The sequence below is a fragment of the Suricata suricatta genome, chromosome 2 (genome assembly GCF_006229205.1).
Source record: "Suricata suricatta isolate VVHF042 chromosome 2, meerkat_22Aug2017_6uvM2_HiC, whole genome shotgun sequence".
NCBI lineage: Eukaryota > Metazoa > Chordata > Mammalia > Carnivora > Herpestidae > Suricata > Suricata suricatta.
The window spans coordinates 122,831,657-122,846,451 of NC_043701.1; the positions used below are offsets into that span (position 1 = coordinate 122,831,657).

Here is a 14,795-nt window from a genome sequence, read left to right on the forward strand (position 1 = left end):
GGCTACATGACATGGATTGCAAAGGTCCAAGACCTGGGTCTGCTGCTTTCTGGTTTGGGTCTCAAGTGAGCATATTTCTCCCAAGATTCCCTTTTCTCTTCTGTAAAATGAGGGCAACAAACCTGCCTCCTAGGATTGTGAGTCTTATGTTGAATGACACACTGGGAGCGTTTAGACCCAAATAGAAAAGCAACACATATTGCACCTGTTTTCTCTCCTCCATTATAAGTTCTATTTTCTTAAAAGAATCTCCTTTAAATATTTCTATTCCTAAGATTTTGTTGATAGAAACACAAAATTGTCCAGAGTTAAGAAAATCATACCTATACCTCCACACAGATGAGATATGTATATAAGAAAATTACTATAAACTGTTGGAATATCATATGGAAAGCTTATCATATGTTAAGCTTGGTATGTTAAAAATACAACTACATAAAATTCCACCTAAGTAAGCATCCTAAAAAAAATCATTCATAATTACACCTACAAATTTTACACAATCTACCAAATTACAATCATGTTAAAAAATCAAGTTTTATGACTCAGTAGGATAGGTTTTTGGAAGAAAAGAAAATCCTGCGTGTCAATTTTTATGATGTTTTATAAACCTTAAGGTAGTAAACAATACACAGTATTATTTTTATTGTAATGCCCTGTTAGGTTCTAGAACAATTGGAGATCAAAATCACTCAACATATTAAACTACAAATTTTATTCACTAGAATTAATGTGAAATTTACATGTAAAGTAAAGAAAGGAAGTTTCTTAGGAAGTTATAATAACATATATAATAGACATAAAATCAATGAAGATAACAAATAAAATTTTTAGAAGTCTTCCAACAATTTCATCCTCCAGACTTGTGGGAGGAGAAGTAGACATTAATATCCAGTTTTTACACATCATATCCAGGCTGCTCTTGCTCCCTGGGGGAAGGAAAGAGAAAAATATCCTCCAATAAATATATTATAGTCTTGATTCTTTAAACTTAATTGAATATGTGCACTGTAAAGAAATAGTAATGAGAAAACATTCATGCATTTTTAACCTACTAATAAATTAAAATACTTTTCTCCCTATGAATTAAAATATTTTCCACTGACCTACTTTGGCCATTTTATATCATAATCATACATTTTTCTACATGGCAAATATACCTTTCTTTCAAAAAAGAAACAGCTCAAGAAACTATTAGAATGACCACACTTTTTTCATGTTATCAGTAATTAATTTACTCATGAAATCATCTCTGCAAAGTTATTTACAATCACTTATATTGGCATTGTGGAATTGCCATTTTTCCAACTTCTATGGATAGGTATTAAAAGGAAATGAGAATTTGGACACATGGAAAAAGGCAGATGACAAAAATTTTTTTAATTAAGCAGCAAAGGGTCTTTTTAATTTTCTTGATCTTTCCTCAAGATTCTCTCATTATTTTGGTCATTTAATAAAATATCAAACATTTAATTTCCTCCACATTACTGTGTTAATCAAACAGATTTTAAGAATAAAGTATTTTATTTTAAAATGCTTCCCAAAAAGTATTATGGAATTTTTAAAAGGTATCAACATACACTCTGTTTATCAGACTGTTGGAACATTTTACTGAATGCCTGTCAGGTAGGGAGTTTAGAATCATTCTGAACTCCTTTTTCAGGAATGCAAGGTCAAACAAATCAAGTAGTTTTCAAAGCCTTGCATCAAAGTTCCTTTCATACACTCAACTTGCATCAGAACTTTTTAAAAGGGGCAATATTGGGGGACGCCTGGGTGGTTCAGTTGGTTGTGTCCAACTCTTGGTTTCAGCTGGGGTCATGATCTCACCTCACCGTTTGTGAGTTCAAGCCCTGCATCTGGTTGTTCGCTGACAGCAAAGAGCTTGCTTGAGACTTCACTCTCTCTCTTCTCCCCTCCTCAACTCATGCTGTCTCTGTCTCTCTCAAAATCAATAAATAAACTTAAAACAATCTTTAAAGTGGCAATATTGGAGTACGAAAATATTTTTACTAAAAAACAAAAGGCAGGTTGATTCGCAGGAGAGAACGAGAAGGGGTTGGATAAATGATGTTTATGCAGTGTTGCCTTCTCCAATCTTAGCAACCTTGGCTAATTTCCACAATAACTAGCCCCATTCCTGGAGTAGGGAATGGCGTGCCCCAAATTACACAGCAGTCACTGGCAAAGTAAACACCTAGAATTTCCCCGACATTCAACAATTCCTTTTGCCTACGTTTCAGAAACAAGGAGTGAGAATAATATATGGGTTTGCAAAATGCCTTTCCTTCCCTCCTATAGCCATGGCGCCAAGCTTGCATTTCTTTAATCTGTGCTCTGAGGGGCACCTTGAGTTTCCTTCAACAACAGCAAGAGACGAAATTGGAAGTGAGAAAAAGATCATACAGCTGGTGGGGACTGAGAGTGAGTAGAAATCCATTTCTCACCTGACTTAATTCCAGGTAGTGGTAGATATCACGACTCCTTGGTTTTCTCTCAGTTAGCTTTTGCCAGAACAAAGTGCATTCAGCACAGGTGGTCTCTTAGCATCCTTGGTTCCTATGTCAAAACACATTAAAAGGTTTTATTGCATAGTGAAGTACTGTATGAAGGGGAGGATCAGGGAGTCTGCTTGCAGAAACTCTAAAATAATTCTCAAAGAAATTTAGAGACCTAAAACACAGTACAGTGATTATAGACAATAAAGCTCTTGCTAAGAGACCAGGTTTTAATTGTTTTCAGTACTAGATGAAATGATAATTATGTGATGTGATAGGGGTTAGTTAATACTATTGTGGCAATCATACTGCAATTTAAGAGTATCAGAGCCGTATGTTGTACACCTCAAACTTATGCAGTGTTATGGGTCAAACACCATTCAATTAAAAACTTCCCTAGAAATTATTTTAAATCTATTTGCTTCAGTATCTTCTACGACAATGAACAAAATTTCTGTTTATATAAGACCATAGCCCATGTGCTTGTATGTCTGCTATAAATTCTATAAGTTATAAGATTTTTGTATCACTTTTATAAACGAGTTAGAAAGTGGAGTAGTACATTTATTATAAAAAGACCAGGGTATAAAATTTAGACATAAATGGAAAATTAGTTATCCAATGAAATGATGGATATTGCAACTATGAGATAATAAAAATGCTACTTAGAAAATTATGTTTATGGGGCGCCTGGGTGGCTCAGTCAATTAAGTGTCTGACTTCGACTCAGGTCATGATCTCGTGGTTCCTGGTTTCGGGCCCCATGTCGGGCTCTGTGCTGACAGCTAGCTCAGAGCCTGGAGCCTGTCTTTAGATTCTGTGTCTCCCTCTCTCTCTGACCCTCCACTGCTTGTGCTGTCTCTCTCCGTCTCTCAAAAATAAATAAAAAACATTAAAAAAATTTTTTAGAAAAAGAAAATTATGTTTAAATATTGAAATACAATTAAAACCCATACCTACGACCACCCATTACACTCCTAGATGTATACCTGATGCATGGATGTTCTGCATTGGAACACAGATCCAAACATTGTTCATAATATTCTCCACTTAGAAATAACCCAAATGCCCATTAGTAGATAAATAGATAAATTCATACAATGGACTTTATACAATAGTGAAAATTAAGCTATACAAACAACAGCAGAGGTAAATTTTACAATTATAATATTGACGTTTTAAAAAGCAAGCCACCAAAGAAAATACACAGTGTACACATATTTACATAAAGCAAAGAAACAGAGTTAAAAGTGCATGGTTTAAGGGTACATATGCAAATGGCAACAGTGTAGGAGTAACTTTATCAAGAAAAGCAAGGGATTGGCTACCATAAGCCTGGACACAGGTCAGCGAGGGGAAGGAGGGCTGTGTGGGATGAGGAGCATCCAGCACTGTTTCATGTCTTGTCCTGTGTGGTGGGTACACTTTTAACCACTTGACAAACTGGACATGTAAGTGCTATGTGCTAGAAAAGCACATATGTATGTTATGTATGTTAGACTATAGAATATATGTATGTTAGACTTCACAAGTGAAATATTAAAAAAGAAAAGGATAGAAAACTGAGAAAGATCTAGAACTAAGCACAGTGACTGAGTTCGTAAGGAAGGACTACATGTGATTTTTTATCCTTGCTTTTTCCATTTCTCACATTTTCCTTTAGAAAATCAGGAAAGTAGCTTCAAAACTGCCAGCCCTCTTCCTTCTCCATATATTGCAAAGAAATGTATACTGATTTCATTTTTGTCAGAACAATCACTTAAACAATGAACTTGGGAAAATTAGATCTATCAGTGAAACATTTTAATGAAAAAATGCAGCTTATATGAAAAAGTACAAATTACATATTTTTAATTAAAATGTTTTAGTGATAAATTTGATTTTCCTTGAGTTCATTCTAAGTCTCTTTTGCTAAAGAACATGTTCTTGTCTCATTCAAAGTGCTCACGATAAACAGGAATACGGGTGGTTCCTGTTTGGTTCTTCTGTTTGATGACAGATCTGTTTCAAGATCTAAATCATAGGAAGGATGCAGATTTGTAACATCACAAGTTTACTAACATACTCAGATTCTACTGTGGATTAAAACTATGAGTGTAACTACACTTTGATTAACATTTTGCCTAATTAGTTCTTACCTAGAAGCTTCATAGTCAGATGTTTTTTCTTCAGGATTGGAGGAACATTTCTTTTGGGGGAAACAACTATTTAATAGCAGCAAGTTTCAGGGGGGGAAAAGTGATTCCCAGTGTTTTTTATTGGATATAACATGAACCCAACATACAAATTTAAAACAAATTAGGACAGTTCTATGAGTATGCTGTAACATATACAGTGTGACTATCTCAAGATTGTGGTCTTATATTGAACATGATATTTTAAAAATCATAACTAAAATAATATCACCTCCAAATTCTGATATAAAACATCAGATTATTCTGGGCCAAATATATTTCATGTTGAAATTTCAGATGACTGTAAATTATTTATCATCTCATTTGAATGCTTCTACCTACCTTTCCTTTCCCTACTTCCAGAAAGAACTGGGAATCAATTTATTATTTTATACAATGTTGTACTGAAAATACTGTTATCTAGTTTTTTAAACTTGTATTTATTTTATCATCTGATCCCACTCATAGTCCAAATAACCTAAATCAAACTGACCTTTTCATTGTTTATTGAATGGTTGAAAAGATCCCACAAAGTAAGTTAGACAAAGGAAGAGTAACAATAAACTTTGGTCTCTGGGAGTTGAATCTCACTGAATTCCCTGTTTTTCACCCTGCCATCAGCTTGTAATCTCTTGCCTTTAAAACCTTTACAGGCTTGCTTTTATATAAAAGAGGGCTTCTCAAATCAACTCTGACTTCTATGACCATAAGAAGAGTGCAGTTGCTAAATGGCTTGGCCCTCCAGTAAGTCACCCTTTTTTTCAATTTCTTTCAACCTTCACTATTTCCCCTTATTAGGCATGAATTCTTGGTCAAGACAAAGAACAGAACATACTTTGGAAAGCCTTTTTTTCAATCAAAAGAAAAACACTTTTCATTGGATTCAGGTTTATAGTCTTAAACTCTTGAATCATATTTCAAAAATATTTTCTTTTTTGACAAGAATGTGCTAATCCTACTCCTGTTTCCATCAGTATCTAATGGTCAAGATAATATTGACCAAAGTTCCCTGGAGATACATGTTCAAAAATGAGCATAATGAAAAACTGTCCATTTGTATTTAATAGGTCTCTTAAGTAAAGTACAATAATTATTATTTACTGAAGGTCTAGCATGTGCCAGGCTGTGATTATTTGCTATTAGGAGATGGAGCAACTACCCAAGGCCACTCAGTATTCTGTACTGGATCCTAGATTCTACTAAACCTGGACTCCAGTCCCTAGATGGCACCAACTTTCAACTACATAGGTTTGTTACTGTTTTCAGACGAAAAGTTACATTTGAGGGGCACCTGGATGGTTCAGTCAGTTGAGCATCCGATTCTTTATTCCTGTCCAGGTCACAATTTCATGGGTTCCAGCCCTGCATCCAGGCTCTGTGCTGACAGCTTGGAGCCTGCTTGGGATTCTCTCTCTGCCCCTACCCTGTCTGTGTTCTCTCCCTCTCTCTCTCTCTCTCTCTCTCTCTCTCTCTCTTTCAAAATAAATAAATAAGCATTAAAAACTAAAGAAGAAAGAAAAGTTACTTTTGAAAAGGTATGTATTACAATGGAAATTGACCATACTGAAATGGAAATACCCACATGTAATTATTAATGGTCACTCTTTAAACTTCAGTCCTGGCTCCTTTCTATGTATGTGAACTGCTGGTCGAATAATGGGATGGACAGTCTTGCAATTCTGAGAAAAAGAACCCTAAACTTATCAGGGTTCAATAGCCTGTTCAACAACAGCCAGTTGTTCATTTATTCACATCAAAATAACTGTTCTTCGTAAGTGGGACACACACAGACTACCAATGTGAGCTTACTGTCTAGCAACCAGGTTTGCTGAAATTAGAGGTTTTTAAACCTATTTTATTAGCTCTCTCATTTACAATTTTATTCTTGTTTATTATTACTTTGCTAGCTACACACTGATCAACTTGTGACTGGCAAGTTTTTCCCCATGAACTCTTTAACATTAGTTGTACAAAGAAATAACAACAATGTTTTCTGACCATGGTGGTTGAGAGATGGGTCTGGAGTCAGACTGATGGGGTTTCACTCAAATCTACCACTTACCATAAGACCTTGGACATGTTATATGAACTATGTGCCTTACTTAGCCCTTCTATAAAAAGGGGATGAAAACAACAGTACCTATTTCTTAAGGCAGTATGAGAATGAAATGAGATGATACTTATGCCTGGCAAGTACACATAACAAGCAGTGATAATTATTATTATTTTCTAGCATATTACCTCCTAGATGGTATCCCTTAAATGAATCATTCTTCTCATTTTCTCCTTAAACACCTAAACACACAAAACCATCACATACCTATTCATACTTTGAAACCCAGGGTTACCCCCTCTGTGATCCATCCTGACTTTCTCAGGCAGAATTTAAGACAGCTCGTCTATTACACTGTACTTCACTACTGCACTATGGATTATGGTCATCTGTTAGCACATACCACCCCATAGGCTGTTGCTGGCTTCTTAGCAGGTGAGGACGACATTACCCACTCTGGATCCCAGAGCCGCGTCGTCTATGACACCAATTCATTGTCAACAAATAAAGGTATAATAACTGCACGTAAAGCAGAGGCTTTTTTCAGAAGACTGAAAATTCACTTTGTTTAAATGAAAATCACAATAAACAAAAGCACATATATTAAGTATACCTGTCTAGCAAATGTTTTAAAAATAAAATCCCAAAGTTGGGTGCTTTCTGTTTGTCTCCATATAGAAAATATCTCTTTCCCATAAAACTTAGGTTCAATAAAATTGTCTTTATAATGTTATTATAACTTTTTTATTATAACTTTGAAACTTGATAAGTAATATGAGAACTATAGCTTGTTGGTATTTTTGCTTCTGTATTTGTTTTTTGCTTGTAATTAGAGAACCAAATCAAGTTGTTGGAAGGCAACAAAAATTTGGCACCAGCAATATGGGATTTTAGGATAGGAATGTCTTGTCAGGATGGCTACTATTTCTACAGCATAATGAAGATTTGTCCCCTTAAGACTCCAAAAATGGATGCCGGTGTGGCAGGTGACTCTTCAAATTTAAATCATTCAGAAGTTAATTAAAAACTCAGGCCTAGTCAATGGTAAATAGATTTTGTGTGTTAGTAAGTTTCTAAAATTTGTGTTCAAGTTGCATTTTCTGAAGTAGGTAAAGTAGCATTAGATTACACCCAAAATTGAATCATGTAAGAAAGGAAATTGAACACAAATCTGAGAAATTAATTCACCAGCGATATGAGTCTTGCATGAGAGAAAGCTTGTTGAATGAGAATCATAATAAGGGACATATGGCTTTACACTTAAATGATTGCAGGCATGATTGTTGTTCCTTGTTTCCTGATTAAGACAGGATTTCCAACAGATTTTTCTCTTTCCAGCTAAGAAAAACAATAGTAGAGAAAGGTCTGAAATACAGCAGAAATGTTGGCACTGGAAAAGATTTCTGAGATTCTGTAAACTTCCCCTTGGACAAATGAGGCCCCGAGAAGTACGGGAAGCAGAGTGACTTGCCTGAGGTTCCCCAGATACTTGTGTTCCAAAGTACCGTCATGGTTGTCTCAGCAGTTTTCTGACATTTGAGATAAATTGGATCTGCATTCCACCATACGTGGCTACTTGGAGCGAGTCTACCTTCATCACCTCTGAACTTCTTTGACACAGGCCAAGGTAAGACCAGAGAGTCCAAAACAAAGTGAGTCCCAGTGAAAACTGGAATACTTGGCAGGTCAGACTCACGAGGCCAAAACTTGACAAAGTGGACTTCGATTGAAAAAAAAAATGTATGTGTTTTGTCACAGATGGTCAGTCAGCAAAGTGGAGCGAGTAGAGAGCATAGGTTTTAGAACCAGATGGAACTGGTTTTAGATCCTGGTTCTGGCTGGTATTACCCTGTAGCCTTGGACCTGGCATTAACCTCATCTACTGCACTATCTAGAGAAGGAGATAACATCTGTCTGACAGGGAGTCGAAAGGATTTTGTTTGTAACTGTCTAACTATGGTTAGGAACGGCCTTCAAATCCTTTGATTTAAATCTCATGAAACCTTATATCATGAGTAATTAACACTCCTATTTCCTTAGTTAGGGAAACTGAGGAGCAGAGAGGTTAAATAAAATATTCAAGGTCACACATCAGGGACAACCAGGGATTTAAATGAAGGTCTGTCTGCTCCAAAGCTTAAGCCTCTGCAGTATCTCATGATTGGTAAAAAGGTAAGCCAAGGGCCCAGCATGTGGCCTGGAATTTGATACAATAGTGGTTGTTGCAGTGAAGCAGCAGAATCAGAAAGATGGCCGCTTTCCCGCAGCCCAACTACAGGGAAAAGAGAAGAGTGGCTCAGATGAATAAGAGGAAACAAATGGACCTAGACGCCGAAAGCCCCGGAAGGTTGAGGCAGGCGTGCAGACATGTGGGCAGCAGGGTGCCGGCTTGCCTGGTAGCAAGGGTCCACCTGACTCCCTGGGAAGGGCGGGATTCCCAGAGGTTTGGGCCTTTCTGGGCAAGCCATGACCATTCCTCAAATGTTATAAGCATGTATCTTGGCCCTAAAATGAACTATTTTTCTACACATAAACAAATATCTCCTCTTAATCATCCATTACCAAGGCTTCTGAAGGTTGAGATTTCCCACTGCCACATTCCTGCCCCAAATAGATTATGCATGGCCCCTAAGAAGACATAAATTGCCCCGTTAGAGACTTTTAACATTAAGAAATCTTCTGGAACCAGAATAATCAAAACGTTATCAGCCTTCTTCCTGCCAAGTTCCCCAACCCTCTGCACGGATCACAGCTGTAGGGCACACTTACAAGGCCCGATGAACTGCCCGGAGCCTGGCTGGGGGCCAGCCCTGCAAGGTTTCAGCAGGAAGCCCAGCACACCTGTACACCCAGTGTCTGTCCCACCATGACATGAGGAAGCAGGAGCGAGACTGGGGGTGCCTGTTTGTTAGGTCTGTGTTTTTTATCTGCAGAATTCATAGAGCCAAACCAGTACCTCTTCAAGTTGGGGGCTGGTGAGTGGAGGAGAGTGGAGAATGTCCGCACCTGTGGGAGTTCTAAAAGGCACGTGGCAAAAACCTTTCATACTACTTTCTTGGCCTGCAACACATACTTGGCATAAATTCACTGGTGCCAATGTTTGGTTCATGAAGGTGCCGATTTGATTTCAGAAACCAGCTAAGTGTTTTCTGGAGTCAAGTTTAGCTGAGAAGGTCGATGACTAAGTTGGAGAACAAAATTTCAAGTTAAATGAAAATCTGTGGCCTTTTTTAAGGCAGAATTATATTTCCAGCATTCAGCACAGGACTGAGAACAAAATAGGCACTCAGTTAGGGAATGATCAACAGGGCTCCTGGGTGAATCAATCGGTTAAACCTCTGACTTCAGCTCAGGTCATGATCTCACATTCATGGATTCAAGCCCCATGTCAGGCTCTGTGCTGACAGCTCAGAGCCTGGAGCCTGCTTTGGATTCTGTATTTCCCTCTCTCTCTGCTCCTCCCCCTCTCATGCTCTGTCTCTGTCTCAAAAATTAAAAAAAACATTGAAAAATTTTAAAAAAATGATCAGGGAGGTGGGGGAGGGTAGAGGGGCAAGGATGAAGTGCAACTTGAAGGTGCTATTCTTCGATTCCTCTCCACCTCATTACTTAGAAGGTGAACCTAAAGAGGAGCCCCGAAAATCTCTGAATCACTTTCCAAGAATGTACAGCCTTCCAAGGGGTATACACAACCAGTAATGCCTGTTCTTGGTGAATCAGTTTTGGGTGTGAAGGCCCTGTGGAGTTTGGGCCCTGTCTGTATTTTGCCTGTACTTCTCATGTACCATGAAACAAGCCCATTCTGACTGGTACCAGAATTACTTGTGAAATGACTTCTTTCTCCTAGTACAGTTAGAGCTCAGTGATGCAGGCCAACCTGGCACTATGACTTGCACACAACAGGAATGAAATAAACTGTGCATAACAAAAGCCCGTAGAGGAAGGCAGAAACACCATCTCTTGAGTTACAGGGGAACACTTTGGGAAGCAGGTACTCTTTGAGGAAACCTTTCTATCTCATCCAGTCACAGCATGGATCTAGCAATCGGGAGGAACTGGTCCCTTCAAATCACAGAAGTACATAACCAGAAGAAAAATTTTAGAATGCTGGTTAATGTAGAGCAGGTAAATGTATGGAAATAATAGCTTATACTCTGAGATTGTTTGGGAAGATTTGTTGCAACCACTAATCTTAGCTAGAGTCTAATGTCCCAAATGGCTAACCATGTGCCATCCTCGACATTCACATGACTTACCCATCCTAAAGATGAAGTTCTTAAAAGCAGTAAAACCCAATTATTATCTCTACCACTTAGATTAATATTTCTTATCAAAGACCACACTGGGGGCCCTAGACTTTAATTTGAAACAAAGAAGAGTTGTTAAAATTCAGGACAAATTCAAATGAGGGATTTCATAAATAATGTTACCATACTTGGCCACTTATATACATTACTAGTAAGCTCCACTCCTATATAAAAGAGGTTATGACTCTTTATAAATGAAGAAACTGAGGCTCAGAGAGGTTGAGTACTTGCTTAAGCTCATATAATTTATTTGTTAGTGATCCAAGTCAGGGCTCAACACCAGGCCTGCATCTGCCTCCTTCTAATTCACTTTTATGTCTCCCTTACATATTTAGTTTAGAAGCCTGATGCACATGTTCAAGAGCATTCAAAATACATAACCAAAACAGAAAGCTATATTAACCCCTGGTCCTGAAGAATGGATTGTCTGGTTTCTGCTCAGCTCACAAGGACTGAGGAGGGCACCGGCATTTCTGAGCTTCAAGGTCCTCCTTTTCCAGACAGAAAACACAGTGACCTACTTTTCAGGACTTTCAGAAGCAACCATTATAAAGGAGGTTGCAAAGACAAAGCCTTTGGCTAAAAGAAAACAAGAAGGCAATGAATCACTGGAACAAGACAGGTGCCGTCTCTGAACCAAATCTCAAACATGGGAAAACGACAAGCCCCATGTCTCCAGTCCAGCTCTTTCTTGCACACATTTTCCACACATGAGGTTCCTCTTTGAAACCACTGGAGCCACAGGAACACCCAACCTACCACAAGGCGTGGTCAAGTAATTTAGAAATTATTAATCCCTTGCTTCTCCCCCTGCCTTTATTTAGCCAGAAGAAAATGAGAGGAATAGAATTCTAACTCATTAATCTACAACAATCTGTCTAAAAATTGGAGAGCTGTTGAAACACAGTGAGGGGACAGAGTCTTCAGGAGTCCCAGTTTTAGCTTTCTGTGTTCTCCTTCTATGAGAAGCAAACAGGAGTTACAGAAAACTTCCCTCCTACATCAACATTTTTCCATGTCATATATTTAAAAAACCAAAACTTACTGTACAGGGGTTCAATAAGCGAAGTCCAAAGTCAAGGAGATGATGCCTGTTTTGTGAAAAACACCATATGCTCTTAGGTGGATCAGGAGACTCACTGGGCTGTTATTAATAACTGGCTTAGAGCTTTATGAAGAAACATGAGCCAAATTGTCACGGGAGGAGGCAAGTGGGAAGGAACTGACAGGCACAGGTGGATAAATTATAACAAAAATACACCTAGGCCCACAGAGGAGCCCAAACAACCCATGAGAAGGGAGCAGCTCCTGCCCCACCACCACCCCCCCGCAGCAATCAACAGACCCTTATGTCAAATGTGCTAAGAATTAAACAATAACTAACAAAAATAATGTCTTACTCTTTTGGAAAGCACCATGACTCATTTAATGCTACGCTTTCCTTTGTTCTTCTGAGGTATTCTTTTCCATGGATATCTGAATGTCCTTTCAAATTTGTATTTTGCCTTGTTTACTTTGACTTCTACCTATTTTGAAAATATATAAACAAGTGGATTTTCAAATGCATATTATCATTTTGAGATTTGTTTATCTGTAAGCATATCAGTCTCTCTCCCTTAAGGAACCCAAAACAGTCCCTGGAAAACTGTTATGTATGTGCGTGCGTCGTGAGGAGGAGCAGAGCGGATCTTAGAGCAGTATCATAAAAGTAAACTCGCAGAATGGGAGTCTGAAGAACAGAAGCACAATCACAACCTGGCTACTGGCTTGTAGGGGTTCTCCTCTTTGAAAAGCTGTATTTCAAAAAAGGCCAAAAAGATATGTCTTCCCTACCCCTAGTAATTGATGTTAATTTATTGGGATCATTAATAGCATGCCTTCAAACCTAAATTATATTAAACACTGGCTCACTCTGTCTGTCTGAAGTGTTAAAAGGAAAATGATCATTGGATAAAGTTATTGAAATATTGAAGGATACAAATTAAAGGGAAAAAATCTTGTCAAATCGCCTCATAATGTTCTAGGGGCCTGTTATCTTGCTCAAGCCTGATGACTGTTCTTTTTTCAAACTAAACCCTTCTCAACTAAATTCTGGGGACAGAAAATCAAAACATCTCACGACAATTAGTGCAGTGTTGTTTTGCTGAGGTAACTACTAAAAGAGGGAGTAATACACCAGTGACCACCACTTTAATAGATGGGTAAGAAGGCGTACACCAAGTACATGGCCTTAATTTTTTTCATGCACTGATCAGTTATAATTCTTGAGTACCCACTGAATATATGTATCTTTATAGAACATATTCATGTACTATTGTAAGCAAAGTATGCATATCATAAAACACAAGTGGGAATCCTTAAAAGATGAAATTTTGAAATAGACATTCTAATATTCCCTTAACCCTCCCAAAGGATCACTTTTACTGGTTCCTGGGGCATGAAGATCCCCCTCTGCAAATGACTAGAGAGTGGTGCAGAGCCCCAGCTTTACTGCTAATTAACTGGTGTGGGTTGAATTATGTCCCTCAAAAAGATACTTCAAGTCCTAACTCTCAGTACCTATGAATGTGGCCTTATTCAGAAATAGGACCTTGCTCATATAATCAAATTATTTTTAAGGTTTTTTTTAATGTTTATTTTTGAGAGAGAGAGAGTGACAGACATCGTGAATGGGGGAGGAGCAGAGAGAGAGGGAAACACAGAATCTGAAGCAGAATCCAGGCCCTGAGCTCTCAGCACAGAAGCTGATGCGGGGCTCAAACTTACGAGCCGTGAGATCATGACCTGAGCCAAAGTCGGACGCTTAATCAACTGAACCACCCGGGCGCCCCTCATATAATCAATTTAAGATGAGGTCATACTAGATTAAGATTGGTAATACTGGGCCCTAACCCAGTGATTGGTGTCCTAGGAAGAGAGGGAAATTCAGTCACAGAGACGTGTGTTATCACCATGTGACAAAGGAAGCAGGCACTGGAATGATCTGCCTGCAAGCTGCAGAACACCAGGAATGGCTGGTGACCACTACAAACTATGAAAAAAACAGGAAGGATCCTCCCCTAGTGACATCAGATGGTCTTGCAGACATCTGGATTTTGGACAAAACTGAGACCTAAATTTCTGTTGTTTTAAGCCCCCAAGTTTGTGGTCATTTGCTCTGCAGCCCTAGGAAATAAATATATTAATTATGTGCTATTAGCAATGTGACATTGTGCCTCAGTTTCCTTGGCTGTGAGATAGTAATTAAAACCTCTGCTCATTCAATCAGGTTATTTTGCCATGTCCTCGGTGTGGAGCCAGGAACATACAAACAATAGCTCACACTTAATGAAGCTTGATGAGTGACAATGGGACTAGCCAGCTCTGGTGGAGCACTCCTTCAAAAACTCACAACTCAGAAACTTGTGTCATGTTGGGGAGTGAGAACAGGTTCAGGGGAGTGACAATATTGAGCTCTACCTGAATCCTATGCTCCTGGAAAACAGAAATTTCTCACCACCCTGTGTTCCAGGAAAAGGTTTACTGTAAAGAACCAGCATTGTCCAAACGAGACTTAGAGGAGACTGGTGGATAACTCCCTTGTTCACCTACAACAAGGCCAACACAGACCATCGAGATTCCCATTCTGTGTCTCATAAACGGCCAGCTGAACTGTTTGTTCCCACGATTAATCTGTACAAAAATCTCGCCAATACATCTTAACCAAACTCTATTCAGGCTTTTCCTGTACAGATAAGCCCCTGAACTTTGACCCATCTGCATG

At 38.4% G+C, this 14,795-nt stretch overlaps 1 protein-coding gene across 1 annotated transcript; it reads right to left on the reverse strand.

Annotated features, from left to right (window-relative positions):
* Window positions 1-768: 768 nt before the first annotated feature.
* On the reverse strand, window positions 769-12,163 carry MRLN (myoregulin). Its single transcript, XM_029915229.1, has 3 exons — window positions 12,078-12,163; window positions 2,448-2,559; window positions 769-929 (listed from the first exon to the last, which is right to left on the reverse strand). Exon 3 carries the CDS (start codon window positions 907-909, stop codon window positions 769-771), a length of 141 nt encoding a protein of 46 aa, XP_029771089.1. The 5' UTR covers window positions 910-929; window positions 2,448-2,559; window positions 12,078-12,163.
* Between the last annotated feature and the right edge of the window lie 2,632 nt (window positions 12,164-14,795).